The sequence below is a fragment of the Harmonia axyridis genome, chromosome 2 (genome assembly GCF_914767665.1).
Source record: "Harmonia axyridis chromosome 2, icHarAxyr1.1, whole genome shotgun sequence".
Lineage (NCBI taxonomy): Eukaryota > Metazoa > Arthropoda > Insecta > Coleoptera > Coccinellidae > Harmonia > Harmonia axyridis.
In genome coordinates, this window is record NC_059502.1 from 14,802,879 (window position 1) to 14,820,310 (window position 17,432).

A 17,432-nucleotide genomic window follows, 5' to 3' on the forward strand; every position below is an offset into this window, starting at 1 on the left:
GTCTCTGAAATAAATGTATAGGGGTTTTGAGGATTTGACCAGCAAATAACCAGCTAATCATCAGTAATTCCAGTTTGTTCTTTTAGGAATAATACTTATTTTGAAGGTCATTCTTTCCATTTAAAGGTAGATTTGAAGATAGATAGTGAATTATTAAATTTCTTCTGAGATCCCTGGAATCTCTGCTGACTTGGGAGTGCCGTAACACCATAAAGCAACTGGCCAGAGGAAATCAGATGACTCTACTATGGGTACCAGGGCACTGTGGGGTTGAAGGAAATGAAAAAGCTGATGAACTTGCAAAAAGTGCATCAAGGTTAACACCTGCTGGACCTGAGCCTTTCTGTAGGCTAGAAAAAGACCAATATAAAGCTGCGGTCCAGCTATGGGAGTTGAACAACAGGATAATCCACTGAACTAACACTCCTAGACTTGTTCAGGAAGAGAAATTCGTGACGATTTCACCTACCTACGCCAAAAAGCTCTTGAAGCTGTCACGAGCCGAGCTTCGGGTGATGGTCGTACTGCTGACGGGGCACTGTCGGTACAAACATCATTTGTACCGTATGAGAAAGTCAGCAGACGAGATTTGCAGGCTCTGTGGATCGGAAGCAGAAACAGCTGAACACATGGTATGCAAGTGTCCGGAGCTGGCTGGCCTAAGAACCATTCACATGGGTAAGCCGGTCCTGGATACCAGAGAGGTAACGGCCAAGGCCCTTAAGGAGGTTGTCAGTTTTATTAACGACCTCCTTTCCAATCAGGTGATTGGAGTCGAAATGACAAAAGAATATACCTATGTTGGCTCAACTCTTATCATCTGATTCTAAAATCTATATGGCGGTTTGATGTTGAAAAAGCCAATAAAGGTTTTTGATAGGCACAATGAAATTTGTTCCTATCTTTGGAAATATCATCTGAATCATCTCATTTCAAACATCTCCACCCTAAGGTACCCAAGCTCGTAATTAATTGGAATAAAATCATTGCATGATTTCTCTGAATGCCAACAGAAGTCAGAATCAGATGATTATAGTCAAATCAAGCCCCAAAATGGAAAGACGAACATGGTGGAAGCAAATGTAACTATGAAATCCCAAAACTTCTGAACTCAGCAGGCCGAAAATTCCTCTCAGTCACTTCAATTCCTTCGCTTGCCCGCACAAAGCAACAGCTTCCTTGAAATAGATAGTCCTCTCCAACCCACGTTGTTTATACTTTCATTTCCGATGACAGAATGATTATTTGGTTATTCTGCTCGTGACAAGACAAATAATAGGATTGTATAGAGTAGTATGGACTGAGAATTGCGACATCTCTATCTCGTTTGAGAGCCTCATTCGGTTGGGATTTGAGGTTTTCATCTCGATATTCAGATGTTCCTCATGATGCACGAGCATTGTTGTCTAGTCGATACCGCTGATTTGAACATTTCATTTCCGTCGAAGCTAAATTGATGGGACATCGTGATATCCGGGATTTTTCTGGGAAACAATACGCCTTGACTAAGCCATTCTGCAATTTTGCTGCTTTTTAATCAATAGATTCCGGCCCGTGGAATATTTTCGATACAAAACAGGAAATAATAATTCATCATATGAAGTTTTGTAACTGTTTTCGTTTAGTTTTTCGATAATAAACTCTTGGAATCGTTCCAGAAAAAATATGAAATTGAGGAATGTCGTAGAATCCGAAAATTCAATAATTAATACTAACACACTTCTTCCTCTTCTTCTTCTACTACTACTACTACTTCTTCTTCTTCTTTTTCTTATTCTTCTAGTTCTTCTTCTGTAGTTCTAAAACCCTGGGTGGGTTTTGGCTAACCGGACTACAGCCTTCCATGATTGACACTAACACATCATTTCTCTTTTCAACGAAGAATATCTCTACACTTAAAAATGCTAAAAATGTTGCGCACTACTTGGCATAATATAATCAATCCCAATTTTAATGATATTATTCTCTTGAAAATGAAATAAAAAAATATTGTATGAAAAAACTACTAAATAAACTCTTCTATTCTATTTGCTCTCCTGAAATTCGGTATGAACATTGGAAAATTTATTTAACATAAAAATAAATATACACATCCTAATTTAACAAGTTTCAACACATGTAGTCCCACCAAATACTGAGCATGAACTTAGAACCGTGAATTATCGGTCAGGCCGTCGACGTGGAAGCATGGCCGGGATATCCCCATGATTTTTTGCGCTTGGGATTAGAGTAATGAACCAATTTTTCGTCTCCAGTTACAATGCGATGCAGAAATCCCTTCCGTCTATGCTTTGCAAGCAGCTTCACAAGCAAACAAACGCCTTTCAACCTTTCTCGGCTTCAACTCGTACGGCACCCAATATCCTTGTTTCTGAATCATTCCCATGACTTTCAGGCGTTTTTGAATGGCTTGTTGCGTCATTCCTAATGATCCTTCTTGTTGCGTTTGACACGAGTCTTGACCAAGTAATGCCTCCAATTCTGCATCTTCTAAATCCTTCTCTCTTCAACCGCCATGCTAGTCTTCGACGTCTAAATCACCGTTTTTGAAGCGTTGAAACCACGTTCGGCACGTTCTTTCACTAATAGCGATGCAGAAATCCTTTCCGTCTTTGCCTTGCAAGCATCTGTTCACAAGCAAACTAACGCCGTTAAACATATCTCGGCTCCAACTCGTACGCCACCCAATTTTCTTGTTTTTGAATCAGTTCCCATGCCTTTAAGGCGTTTTGAAATGGCCTGTTGCGTCACTCCCAATGCAATGATCCTTCCAATTCTTGTTGCGTTTGACATAAGACTTGATCAATTAATGCTTCCAATTCTGCATCTTCGAAAACCTTCTCTCTTCCATCGCCATGCTAGTCTTCGACGTCAAAATCACCGTTCTTGAAGAGTTGAGACCATTCTCGGCACGTTCTTTCACTAATAGCAGCCTCACCATAGGTATTTGAGAGCATTCGATGAGCCTCAGCCGCAGATTTCTTCATATTAAAGCAGAAAATTGAAACCTCCCGCAAATGACCTGAATTTGGCTCGTAAGCTGACATGTTTAATCGAGAATAACTTTATGATGCAGACACAAATCGACTAATATTTCGATGGCGTTATCTTTACAAATACCTAATCTTATTGTATGATATCTACGATCTACTTATTTCGACTGACCGCTATAGCCATTTATTGCAAAACAGCGGAAGCAAAGTTGTACACCTAATAAATATATTATAGGTATACTAGCGGACCCGACAGACGTTGTCCTGTACACACGTCTTTAATTTCATACTTTTTTTAATGAGCTGAAACAATCTGGACCGCTTTGATGAAAATTATTATTGAAAAGTTATTACTTTGTTAAATAAATAACAGCATCGTAAATGAAAACTTTAACTCATTTTAATGAAAGGTGAAAGAGCTTGCACTCAAAACATTTTATAACATATAATATATTTATTTTTTTTTAATTTACAAAAACTTAATTTATCGTAATGCCATTGGATGTACAATATTTTTAGTTAGTCCATGAGGAGTATAAACAAACAAACTCGATGGTTTTCCAACTCTGGAACACGCAACGTACAATTGGCCGTGAGAAAAACACGGATTTTCTATGTCTAAGCCACAAAATGTCATCGTTTGACATTCCAAAATCAACAACTCCTTATAAATAAGAAATTAATTGAAAAAACATTTTCCAGTAGACCAAACTGTAAATCTAAACCATTCTCGAATCTCCACGAACACACACAAAAAATTTCATCAAAATTGGTCCAGTCGTTTAGGAGGAGTTCAGTCACATACACACGCACACAAGAAATATATATATTAAGATACACTGTGTCCGTAAAGTATGGAAAAAATTGATTTTTAGCTAAACAGACCATTTTAAGAAATAATCCTGAAACACGTTGATTTTTTATTTTAATTTACCGTATTTTAAAATGATAATCTAATATACAGGGAGAATTACTTTCGAGTAATGACGTCACCGTCATTTTTTTTAATGGAAAACCCCCATTTTGCCTCAATTTTCCGATTACTCTAGCTGAGCTGATTCCAAAAATGTATCACATGTTGATTCCAATTGGTACAGGGTGGACAAAAATACAATAGTTTTGTGTGTGCTTATGAAGTAACGCGTAACAATCTTTATTAGTTAAATTAACAATATTATCAAAAATACTTATTGTCTAGCGGCAATTGGTTTGAATGTAACACCCTGTAGTTTGTTACATTTTTAGATTAATAAAAATGAGCGGTTTCCAAACATGTTTGGTACTTGTGGTTTAGCAGATAGAATATGCAAGAAATTATTTTCTATATTATATATTATTAAAATCTGAAGTAGTAAATTTAATGTGCGGTGCAACAGACGAAGTGAAAGATTTAACTCGAGTTCAAAAATAATCTTGGATAGCATTCTTCGGTGCACACTGCCGTTATAGACACCATCCACTACTGGTGTTATCTCACCGTCTTCACCCCAAACCAGGATAAACCCGAAGAATAACCTCATAATGTGGGACTAACAGTTGACCACCAAATTCCCCTTTCGCATTAACGTCCTAAACGCAATATCGCAATCAATATAACCACGACTCTCCGAACGGCTTATCCCAAATGCCGTAAAGGCCAATCTGAAATATTGATATCGCTCGCATGCAAGATCCTCCTTCGAGAGTAAACATAATTATTCTGTTGCAGGATGGGCGATCGCTTCCGAGGAACGAAACTTCAAGTATAGACTATCGATTTATTATGCCAAAATGCAGGATTCCGGAACGTTCACTTGCGCCACGCCAAGAGGAAACACCAACAGCATCACGCTCAAAGTAACAGGTGAGTGGGTTTTCTCCTTTTGATTTATTATTTTCGATATGCAGGGTGTTTCATTATAAACAAACATACACACATCGTCAAAAGTCTGCCCCCCCCTAGGTTCCTCAAGAAATAAACAATGTATAAAAAAATATGTTGTGGAAATAAGATGAATATTTTCCTATATTTCAACTGTAATATATTCGATAGAAAAACTTTATTTGTTACTCTTTATTCATGCAGGATCAGTCAAAATAGCAAAAATGAGAAAAAATCCATATTTATCGATTATTTATTTGATTTATTATAGTTATTCCACAACTGAATCCAAATTCACTGAAATTTGATGAATTCAGAGATCAGATCCACGACTCTAATCAAACGACTGTGCTCGGGCATTTTAAGTTGTAACAAACTTGTACATAATTTTGGCGCCCAACGTGGGGCCATTATGTGTAACCTCTTTGTTACAACTCAAAATGCCCGATCACAGTCGTTTGATTAGAGTCGTGGTTCTGATCTCTGAATTCATCAAAGTTCAGTGAATTTGGATTCAGTTGTGGAATAACTATAATAAATCAAAAATAAATAATCGATAAATATGGATTTTTTCCCATTTTTGCTATTTTGACTGATCCTGCATAAAGAAAAGAGTAACAAACAAAAATTTTCTATCGAATATATTACAGTCAAAAATCAAACGACTGTGCTCGGGCATTTTGAGTTGTAACAAAGAGGTTATACATAATTTTGGCGCCCAACGTGGGGCCATTATGTGTAACCTCTTTGTTACAACTCAAAATGCCCGAGCACAGTCGTTTGATTAGAGTCGTGGTTCTGATCTCTGAATTCACCAAATGGAAGGGACAAAAACCCAGATCGATCAAACACCTCTTATATTCACACAATTATTTTACAATCTGAATTTTTAAAATATTTGGTACCTACCAGTAAAATTTGCATACAATATTTTACAAAAATGGAAATACGTATAAGTGAATCCGAATTTTTTATATGTACAAAAATAAAGAATGTAATTTTTCAAATTCACAAATCACTTCCCTGAAGAGATGAATGTCCTAGCTCTATACTGAGCCAATCTTCCTCCCCCGAAGTTGATAAGAACTTAGGTCTGACAGTTCTTCAATAGTAAGGAGAGTAAATACTGCGACTTGTAAGCTGACAATTGACAATGATGTCGGGCTGTCTTTCGACGAAGGTCGCTCAATGTAATGATCAAACTTTTAGTGTTTATCAGGAACACCAATCAGGAATTTAGTAAAGAAAAAACACCAAAAAAAAACCTTTTTTGAGGGTTTTACAAACATGATAAAGGAAAACAATTATATAAATTTGGTTGCGATAATTATCGATATTCATTTAAAGAAACCAGGAAAAGAAATGATATGAAAGTTTCACTGCACGAAGATACGCATTGGTGTACGCCCAGATTTTCATCAACTTTCTTGTTTAGTTGAATATCATCTAATTTCCAATGTAGCATGCCACAAATTATGTTAATATAACATATATTATGTATTAATTCATTATTTTTTGTTATTATCTTAAGAATTTTGTTCCAAACGTAACTAGGTATATGTTTTCATGGCATTTCAGAAATTATTCCATCCAGTTATAATACTCCTACTGAATTCATATAAATTATTGCTTTAATTTTTTTCAGCTGTTCACTGCGACCCTATCACCGTCAAAGGTCCTCACCTAACAGTTAGAGTGGAGGGCACCAAATTAGGACATTCTGCAATTTTTCAATGTCCAATAGGATTCTACGTCAGCGGATCATCCAATTTAACGTGTCAAGCATCAGGTAATTTCACTTTGAAATATTTGGCAGTTTCCGCATAAAAATTCTTCCAGTGCTCAGCAGGAATCTAAGTTCACACTGTCAGTTAATTTTAGAACTGAATATGAATACAATGCCTCAATAAGTGTCATTTAGCAAAATCCATCAGATTGTTGTTCGTGAAGGTCCCAACTTTAAAAGACAAAAATTATCGCAGGTAAATGGTCGGCTATCATACCCAGATGTGAACCAGTCAAATGTCCTCAACTGGATGGTCCTGGTGAGATTGAGGAACCTCATTTACACCTTGAAGAACACAACAACACGTACGGAGGTAGAGCAGTGTTTGTTTGTGCCTGGGGATACAGACTTCTTGGTCCACCGGGCTTAGAGTGTGAGATATCTGGAAATTGGTCAGGACCTCTGCCGAAATGTATTCGTAAGTATGAAATATGTTTTTTACTGTGCTTATGATCAAAACGTACCAAGAAATTGCAATTTATATGTACAGGCTGTCTCAATCTCGATGCTCACCGAAAGCATGTCGCAAACTAAAGGATGTTTTCTTTAGAGCTATAGAACTTTAAATTGCAATAAAACAACGATGGATTATTCGATTGACATGAATTTTATTTATTCGCAAGATAATCTTGTGGCATTACATTTTAAATATGATTTCTGGCATATGCTCGCAACGGCTGGCTCGCATGTAGTCCAATCTGGACGTCCAATTTTCGATGACTTTTTCCAACATTTGTGGCCATATATCGGCAATAACACGGCGAATGTTGTCTTCCAAATGGTCAAGGGTTTGTGGCTTATCCGCATAGACTAATGACTTTACATAGCCCCACAGAAAGTAGTCTAGCGGTGTTAAATCACAAGATCTTGGAGGCCAATTCACAGGTCCAAAACGTGAAATTAGGCGGTCACCAAACGTGTCTTTCAATAAATCGATTGTGGCACGAGCTGTGTGACATGTTGCGCCGTCTTGTTGGAACCACAGCTCCTGGACATCATGGTTGTTCAATGCAGAAATGAAAAAATTAGTAATCATAGCTCTATACCGATCACCATTGACTGTAACGTTCTGGCCATCATCGTTTTTGAAGAAATACGGACCAATGATTCCACCAGCCCATAAAGCGCACCAAACAGTCAGTTTTTCTGGATGTAACGGTGTTTCGACATACACTTGAGAATTAGAGCTTCACTCCAAATGCGGCAGTTTTGTTTGTTGACGTAGCCATTCAACCAGAAGTGCGCTTCATCGCTAAACAAAATAAAATGGACGTAGTGCGCGATACGTATTCCGCACAGAACCAAACTGAGAATAAATCACTTGACAGCTGTTAAATCGGTCGCCATCTTGAACAGTAATGCCAACTTAAAGTTATATACCTCGAAAAAAAACACTCGTTATAAGGTCTCCCATCAAAAAAAATGAAGTCAAAACTCAATATCTTTGAAACGTATAACAGGCTTCATTTTGTTATGGTTTACCTATTACCTTATAATATATAAATATGTTTCATTTATTTCGAGATATAATTCATTTTGCGTCCATTGCATAATTTTAATCAAGTCTAATATAGGGTGTCCCATTTAAAATACACCAACTTTCCTTTATTTTATCTCTAAAACGGTTAGTTTAGGTTAGCTAGTAATCCGTATGTCCTTCAACAGAATTACCACAATCAGGTTATGGTTGAACTTGGATATGTTCTTTTACTAACCTGACCATTTCGGATTGGTCTTCAGTTATTGAAAATGACAATAACTTTTTTTATAGCGATACAGTGTCCCCCACCATCTATTCCAGCCAATGCTCACTTGATTCAATCAGAGTCTGCAGGAATGGACGGAGGAAGATATGCTGTTGGCAGTTTGGTGCAATTCGCCTGCAGAGGTGCACACCAGCTGGAAGGCGAAGCAAGTATAATCTGCACAGAAACTGGATTTTGGTCACACCCACCTCCTTTATGTAAGTTTTGAATGTTACTTTTTTTCTCTATTTCAGTATCTTAATGAGTTCATTAGAGTACTATAAATTGTTTTCAGTTATATTTTTCCTTTTGTGGTTGTCTATACTGACTTCCGATCCTATCAAATTTCAACATTATCTACAGACTGAAGTTTAGAACAAAGAAGCGAATGGTTTTTTTCATATAGGTACTACTAAATTTTTGAATATTTAGGTTTCCTTTTAGAAGTTTAGCTTGAATTTTCAATGGATCTAGTGATGCGATGAACCAAAAATTTACACAGCTTAAAATCAATATTGTAGGTACGGCCACAAACAAAATTTCAAATCAATCGATTTTTTTTTGTCACTGACTTTTTTTTCGACATATTCTTCTCGAATATTAACTCTTATGTAAATGACAACAGTAGGTAACAACATGCAGCTGATAGCTAATTTCCCCTTGTCAATGACCGGAGATGGATGACTATTCCATTAACAAACTCAACAGACAAAATACATAAAACACGATAAAATACTCTGTGTGTCTTAAGATCATCTTATTTATAAAATCTCATTTCTATCATTTTCACAATTTCAGGTCGACCGAGATGCCCCTATTTAGGGGACCCAGACAACGGTGTTGTAGCACCAATAAAATATGCATATGAGCCAGGAGATGAACTGCAGATAACGTGCAATCCTGGATACGAATCTCGTCTAGAAAATCGACCCAAATGTCTATCGGATGGTAGGTGGTCCTCCCCATTACCAAACTGTACCAACTACTCACAAATATAAATTGGATAGAATCTTCTGTATATAACCTAATTTATCAGGAACTATTAATAACTAGAATTTAGTTATAACAAAAATATGTATAATTGGAAACAATTTTGATAATGTACAAAAACTGATAACGTAATCAATATGACTAAATATAGATTTAAGTTACAATCGCACACGACAGTAGAACTTTGAATAATGAAAAAGATAATCAGAAGTTATATAGACATATTTTCAACCTTGTTCGGGCTACGCTAGTATTTAGGTATATTAATTAGATAATAGCGAGTATAATCTAGTAATTAAACTTGATCAAGCATCAAAAATTCAGCCGAACAGATTGGATTGAAGGATTACTAGCTACTCCTCTTAAATACTCTGGTGGTCCGAACCAACTTTCTGCATTACTCTGATCTCTTCTACTAATTCGTTGTCATTGAAATGTCTGACCAGTTGAACAATATCTCTGGAAAAAGTTTAAGCTTTAACAGGCGACTGTTGTTGACTGCTTCAAGTGATTTCCGAATCGTTTCTATGGAAAACTGTCCATTTAACAGTGAAATCAGTGAAGTGAATTATACAGCGCTACTTTCGGAAGAAAGGAGAAGCTTCACCAAACCCAAGTTCGCATCTTGAACAAATTCTAACCAGTGGACACACCAGGATTGCCAAACATCTCACAAATGGTGGAAAACGCTGGAATAAACTACTTAAACGATAGACGTATTATTCTATGTCTATGACTTAAACACGGATGGAATGGAGCTATAGAAAACTACATTATTTTGAATTGACGCGAATAGATGGTGCTGATAAGAATTCCTACTAGAAACTTCATTCGCTTCTTTCCGGGACTGTTTCATCAACCACAATTTTTCGCTCTGCTGCTTTATCACAGATTACAGATCTGTAATCTTTGTGCTTTATGGATAACTTCGTATAGCATGCCCGAAATTTTTGCCTACAGTTGCGATTTATTGCTCGAATATTGTTTTTGGTAACTTAAATCGACAAATTAGAAGTCTCAACAGAATAATTGATTGAATCATTCCATGAATAGCTCATCTCATGCAAATAATTTATTGAGATGAACTTCTCATAAAATTATTCTTATTTTGTAAATAGTAGTGTGGAACATATTCTAAAAAGTTATCAGTACAATGTGATAGTTCTAAATATTTCAGTAAAATCATTTAACAAAACACATTCTTGATGCATATTTCATATTTATGCTGTTTTATTTTTTTCCACTTTAATTTCTTCAACTTGAATAATTTGAAATAAAAAATTGTTAATGATGATAATTGATAATGTATGGAGACTAAACCAATGATATTCAGAGAAGAACTTTTATCTGTTTTCATAGGAGTTGAAAATAAATATATATAACGTCGTTTGTTCAACAATTCACAACCCAACATAATGAAACATTCGATCAAAGAATTTGTATTAGAATTTAGAACATATACATATAAATTATGTGAATTAGAATGTTTAATCATTTCAGATCATAAAACGTGACAATGTAAATTATTTCAATATAGTACTTCATTAGGATAGATGAAAACAACAAGAAGTGAATGCACTTTAAGCGCTATGTAAATTTCGAGAAAAATTGATTTATATTCAATTGTATAATCATAATGATTGTTTTGTATAGGCTAAGTGTCTTTTGTACATTGATAAATAAATATAAATTTGTAAGATTTATAACATTGTAGAATGTAAATGATTTGTTAGAATACAGCTCTGTCAAAAAATTCTTTTTTAGAATAAAAACAGGACTGTGTTAAGTATTCAGAACTTAAGATATGTTTCCTTGTTCCAGAATATATCATAAATGTACTTTGAGAACAAATATTTTGATGTTGAAAAATAAATTATTTATATTGCAATCGAGTTGCTTTAGCTTTTTCTTCACCCATCACAACACAAAGAGAATGAACTGATCCCTAAATATTGAATTTCTTGAATAAGTTGAAAGAAACAAGTGAAATGCTCATTCCTGCTGATTAAAATTTAATAAAATTCAGTTAACAATTAACATACATCATAACTTCCAAATAAGAATACTTCTGATATTGTTCAATAAAATACACATAGTAATATAATAAAATTTCCAACAAAAAAATGTTTCAACAAAGATTTTTCCTGCATTTTCAATAATGCATATAATTATTATGAGGGCATTATTACACCCATTCCCAGGAAAACATTCACATCTTCTTTTACAATCCTACTGAAGCTTTCCACTTCATAAGAATATCAGCTGCTTTTTTAATATTTTCATCCTTCTTAATAAAACAGTACCTGACATAATCTTCTGCCAATGGCTTATTTGGCACACTATAGAAGGCACTTGATGGTATTCCTTGTAAACCAAGCTTTTTTGTCATCCACTTGGTAAATTTATAATCTTTATATTTGTCTTTCTCACTATTAAGATCAATAAATTTAGAAATAGGAGACCAATCAGTCAAAATAAAATAACCACCTTCTGGTATTACTGGCTTCATTCCAGCTTCGATGAGGGCCTTAACCATCATATCTCTTTTTGCTTCCAATTCTCTAGCCAACTGAATAAAGAAACAATCATTTGAACCTAAGCGTGAAATTTCTTTCTCAAACGAAATGGCCACAGCTTCTTGAATGGGAGTTGTACCAGTATAAACACAGTTTTGATGTATCATTTGTAAATTCACCATAAGATTTGCAGGACCATAAGCCCAACCAACCTTCCAACCTGTTACACTGAATGTTTTACCAGCTGAACCAATTGTTATTGTTCGATCCCACATGCCTGGTAATGTAGCCATTCGGATGTGTTTGTTAGGCTTGTACACTATCCACTCGTATACTTCATCACATACACATAAGACATTCCATTTTTTACATAAATCAGCAATCATAACAAGTTCAGCTAATGTAAATACTTTTCCAAGAGGGTTATTTGGTGTATTCAAAATCAGCATTTTAGTCTTTTCATTAAACATACTTTCGAGTTCTTTAGGATTCAAAACCCAATCAGCTGAAGAAGAAATCCCAGTTTCATTCTCTTTAGGTCTCAGAGGAATAAATTTACATATTCCACCAGCCATTTTAACCATAGGTTCATAGCAATCGAAAAATGGTTCAATAATAATAACCTCATCACCTTCATCAACATGACCTATAATGGTAGAATATAAAGCTTCATAGGCACCAGCTGTTGTGAGAATTTCAGTATTGGGATTCAATTGACGTCCTATTAATTCAGAATATAGCTTTCCAATTGCATTAACTAATCGAGGATGGCCAAATCCTCTTGTATACTGATGTAAAAGACAGTTATCACTCTTTGCAACTTGCGCTAGAGCTTCTGTAACATATTTTGGTGGTGGGTAGTCCGGAAAGCCTTGACCTAAGTTACAAGCTGGTTTGTATTCCAATGCCAGTTGGATATATTCCACCCACACACTTTTCTCACTTCCTTGGTATCTTTTTGGAAGACAAAATTTATCTCCTAGACCAGTACTCATTGTGGCTTCTGGAGGCAAAGAGGACGCTTTCACTGAAGGACTTTCTAAAATTTTATCACCAGCCTCGCTTTTCCCACTCAATAAGCGCACTGTTGTCAAACTTCTATTCCTAATAAAAGATAGCAGACATTTACGGGAAATTTTTACGCACGTCATGTAGGATAATTCAACTTCCCTGAATGGTTAAACATGCAAAAACAATAAGCTTATTCACATCCTCATGAAGCAGGCAAATGTTTATAGAAATATTATAATGAATTTAGATAAAAATTTGACCTTTAGTCCTTCACTCTCAGATCTTATGAAAGCTTTTTTACGCTACATATTATTTTTTGTTTTAATATATTGAAATATAAAAATACTAATTTTCTATTGATTAGCCTCCAATTGAGCTGAGGTCCAAATGTAATAAAAAAATTATAGTTTCAGCCCAAATTTCTTGATTTATTATAATTTCATTAATTTACAAAATTTCAAGGATTGTCAACACTGTTAAATGTCAATTTGAAGAAAACTTCAATCGATCATAGACCTAATGTCAAATTGATGTATTTGCAATCTTCTTCATCTTTTTCATTCAGTCCTTAGAGTATAGCATATTGTATGTTCTAAGATTCAGCCTGACTGAGAGTGAGTCCACTGCTGGACATAGGCCTCTCATCCCGTAATCCTATCCATTTTTGTCGATCCTTTGCAGCATTAATCCAATGTGTTCTGTGATAAATTGATAAATAGATTGGTAGTAACGATAAAGGAAAGAAGAAGATTAATAATATAGTTCTGTGGATGAGTATATTTTGATCATCGAACTAATAATAATGGATTTATTAATTCTATGATTTTGATGATATCTCTATGTCTCTGATTGCGTAGATTCAAATCATAGAGTAATAATAATAGAGATCTATGATTCTGATATAATAATAAGAAATAATAAATCATAATAAATAACAATTTATTATTATTATTATATATGGATATACTTATATATGATATATTTTTCCAGAGCTAGTATTGGTAACATAGCTATATAGCTATAATTGATTGATTGAATCGACACATCATCTGTTTTCCCTATTGTAAATTGTAATGACATTCAACTTTCATCTAACCGGATCAAATTTGAAAATATTCATGTATTATTACTGTTCACCTAATATTTTTAATTAATCAATGTATACACATCATTAGTTGTTGAATACTAAATTTGGGTTTTTGTAGTTCATTCTTGAACTTTCGTATTCCACAATATACAAGTGAGGTGGAATAAATAACAAATTGACTTCATAATGTCGCGAGCATCAACGAGATTTGATTCAAAAAAAGTAAATTCAGAACTTGTTACTCTAACTTATGGAGCTTTGGTGGCACAAATGGTGAAAGATGCTGAAAATACTGATGATGTTGGAAAACAATTGGAAAGATTAGGTTACAATATGGGTGTTCGCTTAATTGAAGATTTTCTTGCTAAAACAGGTACAGGCAAGTGTATGGATTTGAAGGATACTGCAGATAAAATACAAAGTGCATTCAAAATGTATTTGGGATTGCAACCAAATGTTTCTAACTGGAGTCCTGCTGGAGATGAATTCTCATTCTTATTAGATTGCAACCCACTTACTGATCTAGTTGAATTACCTGAAGATTTAAAAAATTTGAAGTATTGCAATGTTATTTGTGGGGCCATAAGAGGAGCTCTGGAAATGGTACAACTTGATGTTCATAGTTGGATTATTCAGGATCAATTGAAAGGTGATCCATGTACTGAAATAAGGGTGAAATTTATCAGAAGACTTGAAGATGCTTTACCAGCTGGCGAAGACTGAGAATTTGTAGAGTATGCTATGCATCCAAATACTCTTGGATTATTGAATTAAATAAAGTTTCTTTGAGTAATTATAACTTTCAGATTTTCATTACAATTTGAAAATTCATGTCAGTATTCAATTTTTACCTTCAATAAGTCATGTTTCAAATAATACATCTGTAATCAGAATATTGTTACTGTTGAAAAAAGTTTAATTTACACTTTTTTGATGTAAATAATTTACATATTACTACATTTTTTAATTAGAGATAAAACATATATAATAAAATTATTGCTTACATTTTTTATATAATTTTCCAATAAAAAAAAGTGCAATTTAAGATCGAGTAGTTGAGGGAGCTTTACTTCACTTTATTTTGGAATGTAATTGGGTATTCTTTATTAAATACATTTTTATACAGTCTTTGTTCATGCAATGTAAAGCTCATATAAGTGTATATCTTTATTAACGGGCAGTTGGTCCAGTAGGTATGAACGAGTTCACTTAATCTGAAGGTCAGGAGTTCGAGCCCTGGTTGTAGAATTATATTTCTGGTTATGAGAGATTGTCCAACCATTCGCTGTTGGGTCAAAAAAGTGCTGTGCTTGAAGTGGCGATGGAACACAGTAACAAAGCATACACACAACCAGTTCTCCTAACTTGTATAAGCTCTATGTAATAAAATTTTCAGAGAAGAGAGAATATATGTTCTTTCCAATTGATCCTAGCTTGGAAGCCCTGAAGTTTTTGATATTTATAGCTGGTTCTGGAAGATATTAAAGAACAATAATCAGAATAAAGATATATTTTGGTGGAAAGTAACATTTGATATTTATATACATATATATATAAAAATCTATTTTAGCAAAAAGTAACATTTGATATATTTATATTATGATGTAATCTTAACAGATCATAAGTGAGATTTCAATGATGCTTTCCATTTTCTCAGAATATCAGCTGCTTTTCGAATATTATCATCTTTCTTTATAAAACAGTATCTCACAAAATTTTCAGCAAGATATTTGTGCTGTTCACTGTAAAAAGCAGTAACTGGAATCCCTTGCAGCCCAAGAGTTTTCGTCATCCATTTTGTGAATCTATAGTCTGGATATTTATCTTTTTCATTTTTAAGATCTACTTTAGAAGCTAATGGTGACCAGTCAGTTACCATAAAATATCCTCCTTCTGGTATTACAGGTTTCATATCAGCCTCAATGAGAGCTTTAATCATGATATCTCTTTTAGCTTCCAATTCTTTTGGTAAATAATTGAAAAAGCACTCTTCAGAATTCAAACGAGTGAGTTCTTTCTCAAATGATATAGCAACTGCTTCTTGAATTGGTGTTGTGCCAGTGTATACACAATTTTGATGTACCATATGTAAATTGACCATTAGATTTGCAGGTCCATATGCCCAACCAAGCTTCCATCCTGTTACGCTAAACGTTTTACCAGCTGAACCAATAGTTATAGTTCGTTCCCACATACCTGGCAAGGTTGCTATACGAATGTGTTTGTTTGGTTTGTATACTATCCATTCATAAACTTCATCGGAAACGCATAGAACATTCCACTTTTTACATAAATCAGCAATCATTTCCAATTCTTCTTTCTTATATACCTTACCTAGAGGATTGTTCGGGTTATTCAAAATGAATAATTTAGTCTTTTCATTGAACATATTTTTAAGTTCTTCTGGATCAAAAACCCAATCTGCAGATGTAGATAATCCCCTATCATTTTTTTTGGGTCTTAACGGAATGAAACGACAAACACCACCTGAAGTTTTCACCATAGCCTCATAGCAATCGTAAAATGGCTCAACAATAATAACTTCATCTCCATCATCCACATGGCCAACTATTGTAGAATACAAAGCTTCATATGCACCTGCAGTGGTTAGAACCTCAGTATTTGGATTCAAATTTCGTTCAATGATTTTTGAGTATAACTTAGCAATAGCATTAACTAATCGGGGATGTCCGAAACCTCTAGTGTATTGATGTAAAAGACAGTTTTTTGAACTTGCTACTTCTGCTAACGCATCTGTTACATATTTTGGTGGTGGGTAATCGGGAAACCCTTGTCCCAAATTACATATTGGTTTGTAATCAAGAGCCAATTGTATGTATTCAACCCAAACACTTTTTTCACTTCCTTGATACCTTTTAGGAAGCCCAAATTTTTGGTTCAAACTTGATGCCATTGCTGTGAGATTGAACTTGAAAGAGGAATGGAATGAGGATACTACGAAATTGAAAGTATCTTGACCTTACCAGCGATAACTTTGTTCTTTGACCATGAGAAGTTATTTTTCTGATAAGAATTGAATGCGCAAGATTATTAAAGATAAAGGTTGAATTTTATGCGAATTTTAGGCAATTCTTATATAATACTTTTTGATTAAAATTAAATTGCTATTAAATCAAATTATTCATTTGCTATAACAGCTGATGATCGATTCTATGATCTGAATTTCATATTATTCAAAAAATAAATTTAGAAAAATTCATAGGGAACACTTTTTCGAAATTTTACCAAAAATTGGTATTAGAAATATGTAAATTGCCTTGCAATATTCACCAATGGATTTGAGTTATATCTTTTTGAATTTATGTGTTGTATGAATTTCAGAGATAATAGAAATTTTTATATTTGTATTATTATGTATCAAGGAATCCAATATGATTAATGTGTACGAAGCGTCATTTGGCCATAATACTTACAGCTGTGTC

General features: G+C 34.3%; 4 protein-coding genes across 4 annotated transcripts in view; 2 read left to right on the top strand and 2 right to left on the bottom strand.

The window, feature by feature from the left end:
• The window catches only part of LOC123673490 (locomotion-related protein Hikaru genki), a 62,667-nt gene extending 51,400 nt beyond the window's left edge, over positions 1-11,267 (top strand). Inside the window, exons 6-10 of the mRNA XM_045607995.1 lie at positions 4,702-4,836; positions 6,500-6,643; positions 6,837-7,058; positions 8,412-8,603; positions 9,184-11,267. Of these exons, the coding sequence (XP_045463951.1) occupies positions 4,702-4,836; positions 6,500-6,643; positions 6,837-7,058; positions 8,412-8,603; positions 9,184-9,383 (893 nt within the window). The 3' untranslated portion in view covers positions 9,384-11,267. The remainder of the gene's footprint in view (positions 1-4,701; positions 4,837-6,499; positions 6,644-6,836; positions 7,059-8,411; positions 8,604-9,183) is intronic.
• Positions 11,268-11,579: 312 nt separating this feature from the next.
• Positions 11,580-13,398, bottom strand: LOC123673491 (kynurenine aminotransferase-like). The gene has a single exon (XM_045607996.1). The coding sequence runs from the start codon at positions 13,040-13,042 to the stop codon at positions 11,597-11,599; it is 1,446 nt and encodes a 481-aa protein (XP_045463952.1). The 5' UTR covers positions 13,043-13,398; the 3' UTR covers positions 11,580-11,596.
• A 431-nt stretch (positions 13,399-13,829) lies between these two features.
• LOC123672107 (trafficking protein particle complex subunit 3) lies at positions 13,830-15,117 on the top strand. The gene has a single exon (XM_045606095.1). The coding sequence runs from the start codon at positions 14,176-14,178 to the stop codon at positions 14,710-14,712; it is 537 nt and encodes a 178-aa protein (XP_045462051.1). The 5' UTR covers positions 13,830-14,175; the 3' UTR covers positions 14,713-15,117.
• A 366-nt stretch (positions 15,118-15,483) lies between these two features.
• LOC123672105 (kynurenine aminotransferase-like) lies at positions 15,484-17,132 on the bottom strand. Its single transcript, XM_045606093.1, has 2 exons — positions 16,974-17,132; positions 15,484-16,918 (listed from the first exon to the last, which is right to left on the bottom strand). Exon 2 carries the CDS (start codon positions 16,901-16,903, stop codon positions 15,608-15,610), a length of 1,296 nt encoding a protein of 431 aa, XP_045462049.1. The 5' UTR covers positions 16,904-16,918; positions 16,974-17,132; the 3' UTR covers positions 15,484-15,607.
• Between the last annotated feature and the right edge of the window lie 300 nt (positions 17,133-17,432).

Coding starts and splice junctions, on each gene's coding strand:
- LOC123673491 (XM_045607996.1), bottom strand. CDS start 13,042: ATGACGTGCGTAAAAATTTCCCGTAAATGTCTGCTATCTTTTATTAGG.
- LOC123672107 (XM_045606095.1), top strand. CDS start 14,176: ATGTCGCGAGCATCAACGAGATTTGATTCAAAAAAAGTAAATTCAGAA.
- LOC123672105 (XM_045606093.1), bottom strand. CDS start 16,903: ATGGCATCAAGTTTGAACCAAAAATTTGGGCTTCCTAAAAGGTATCAA.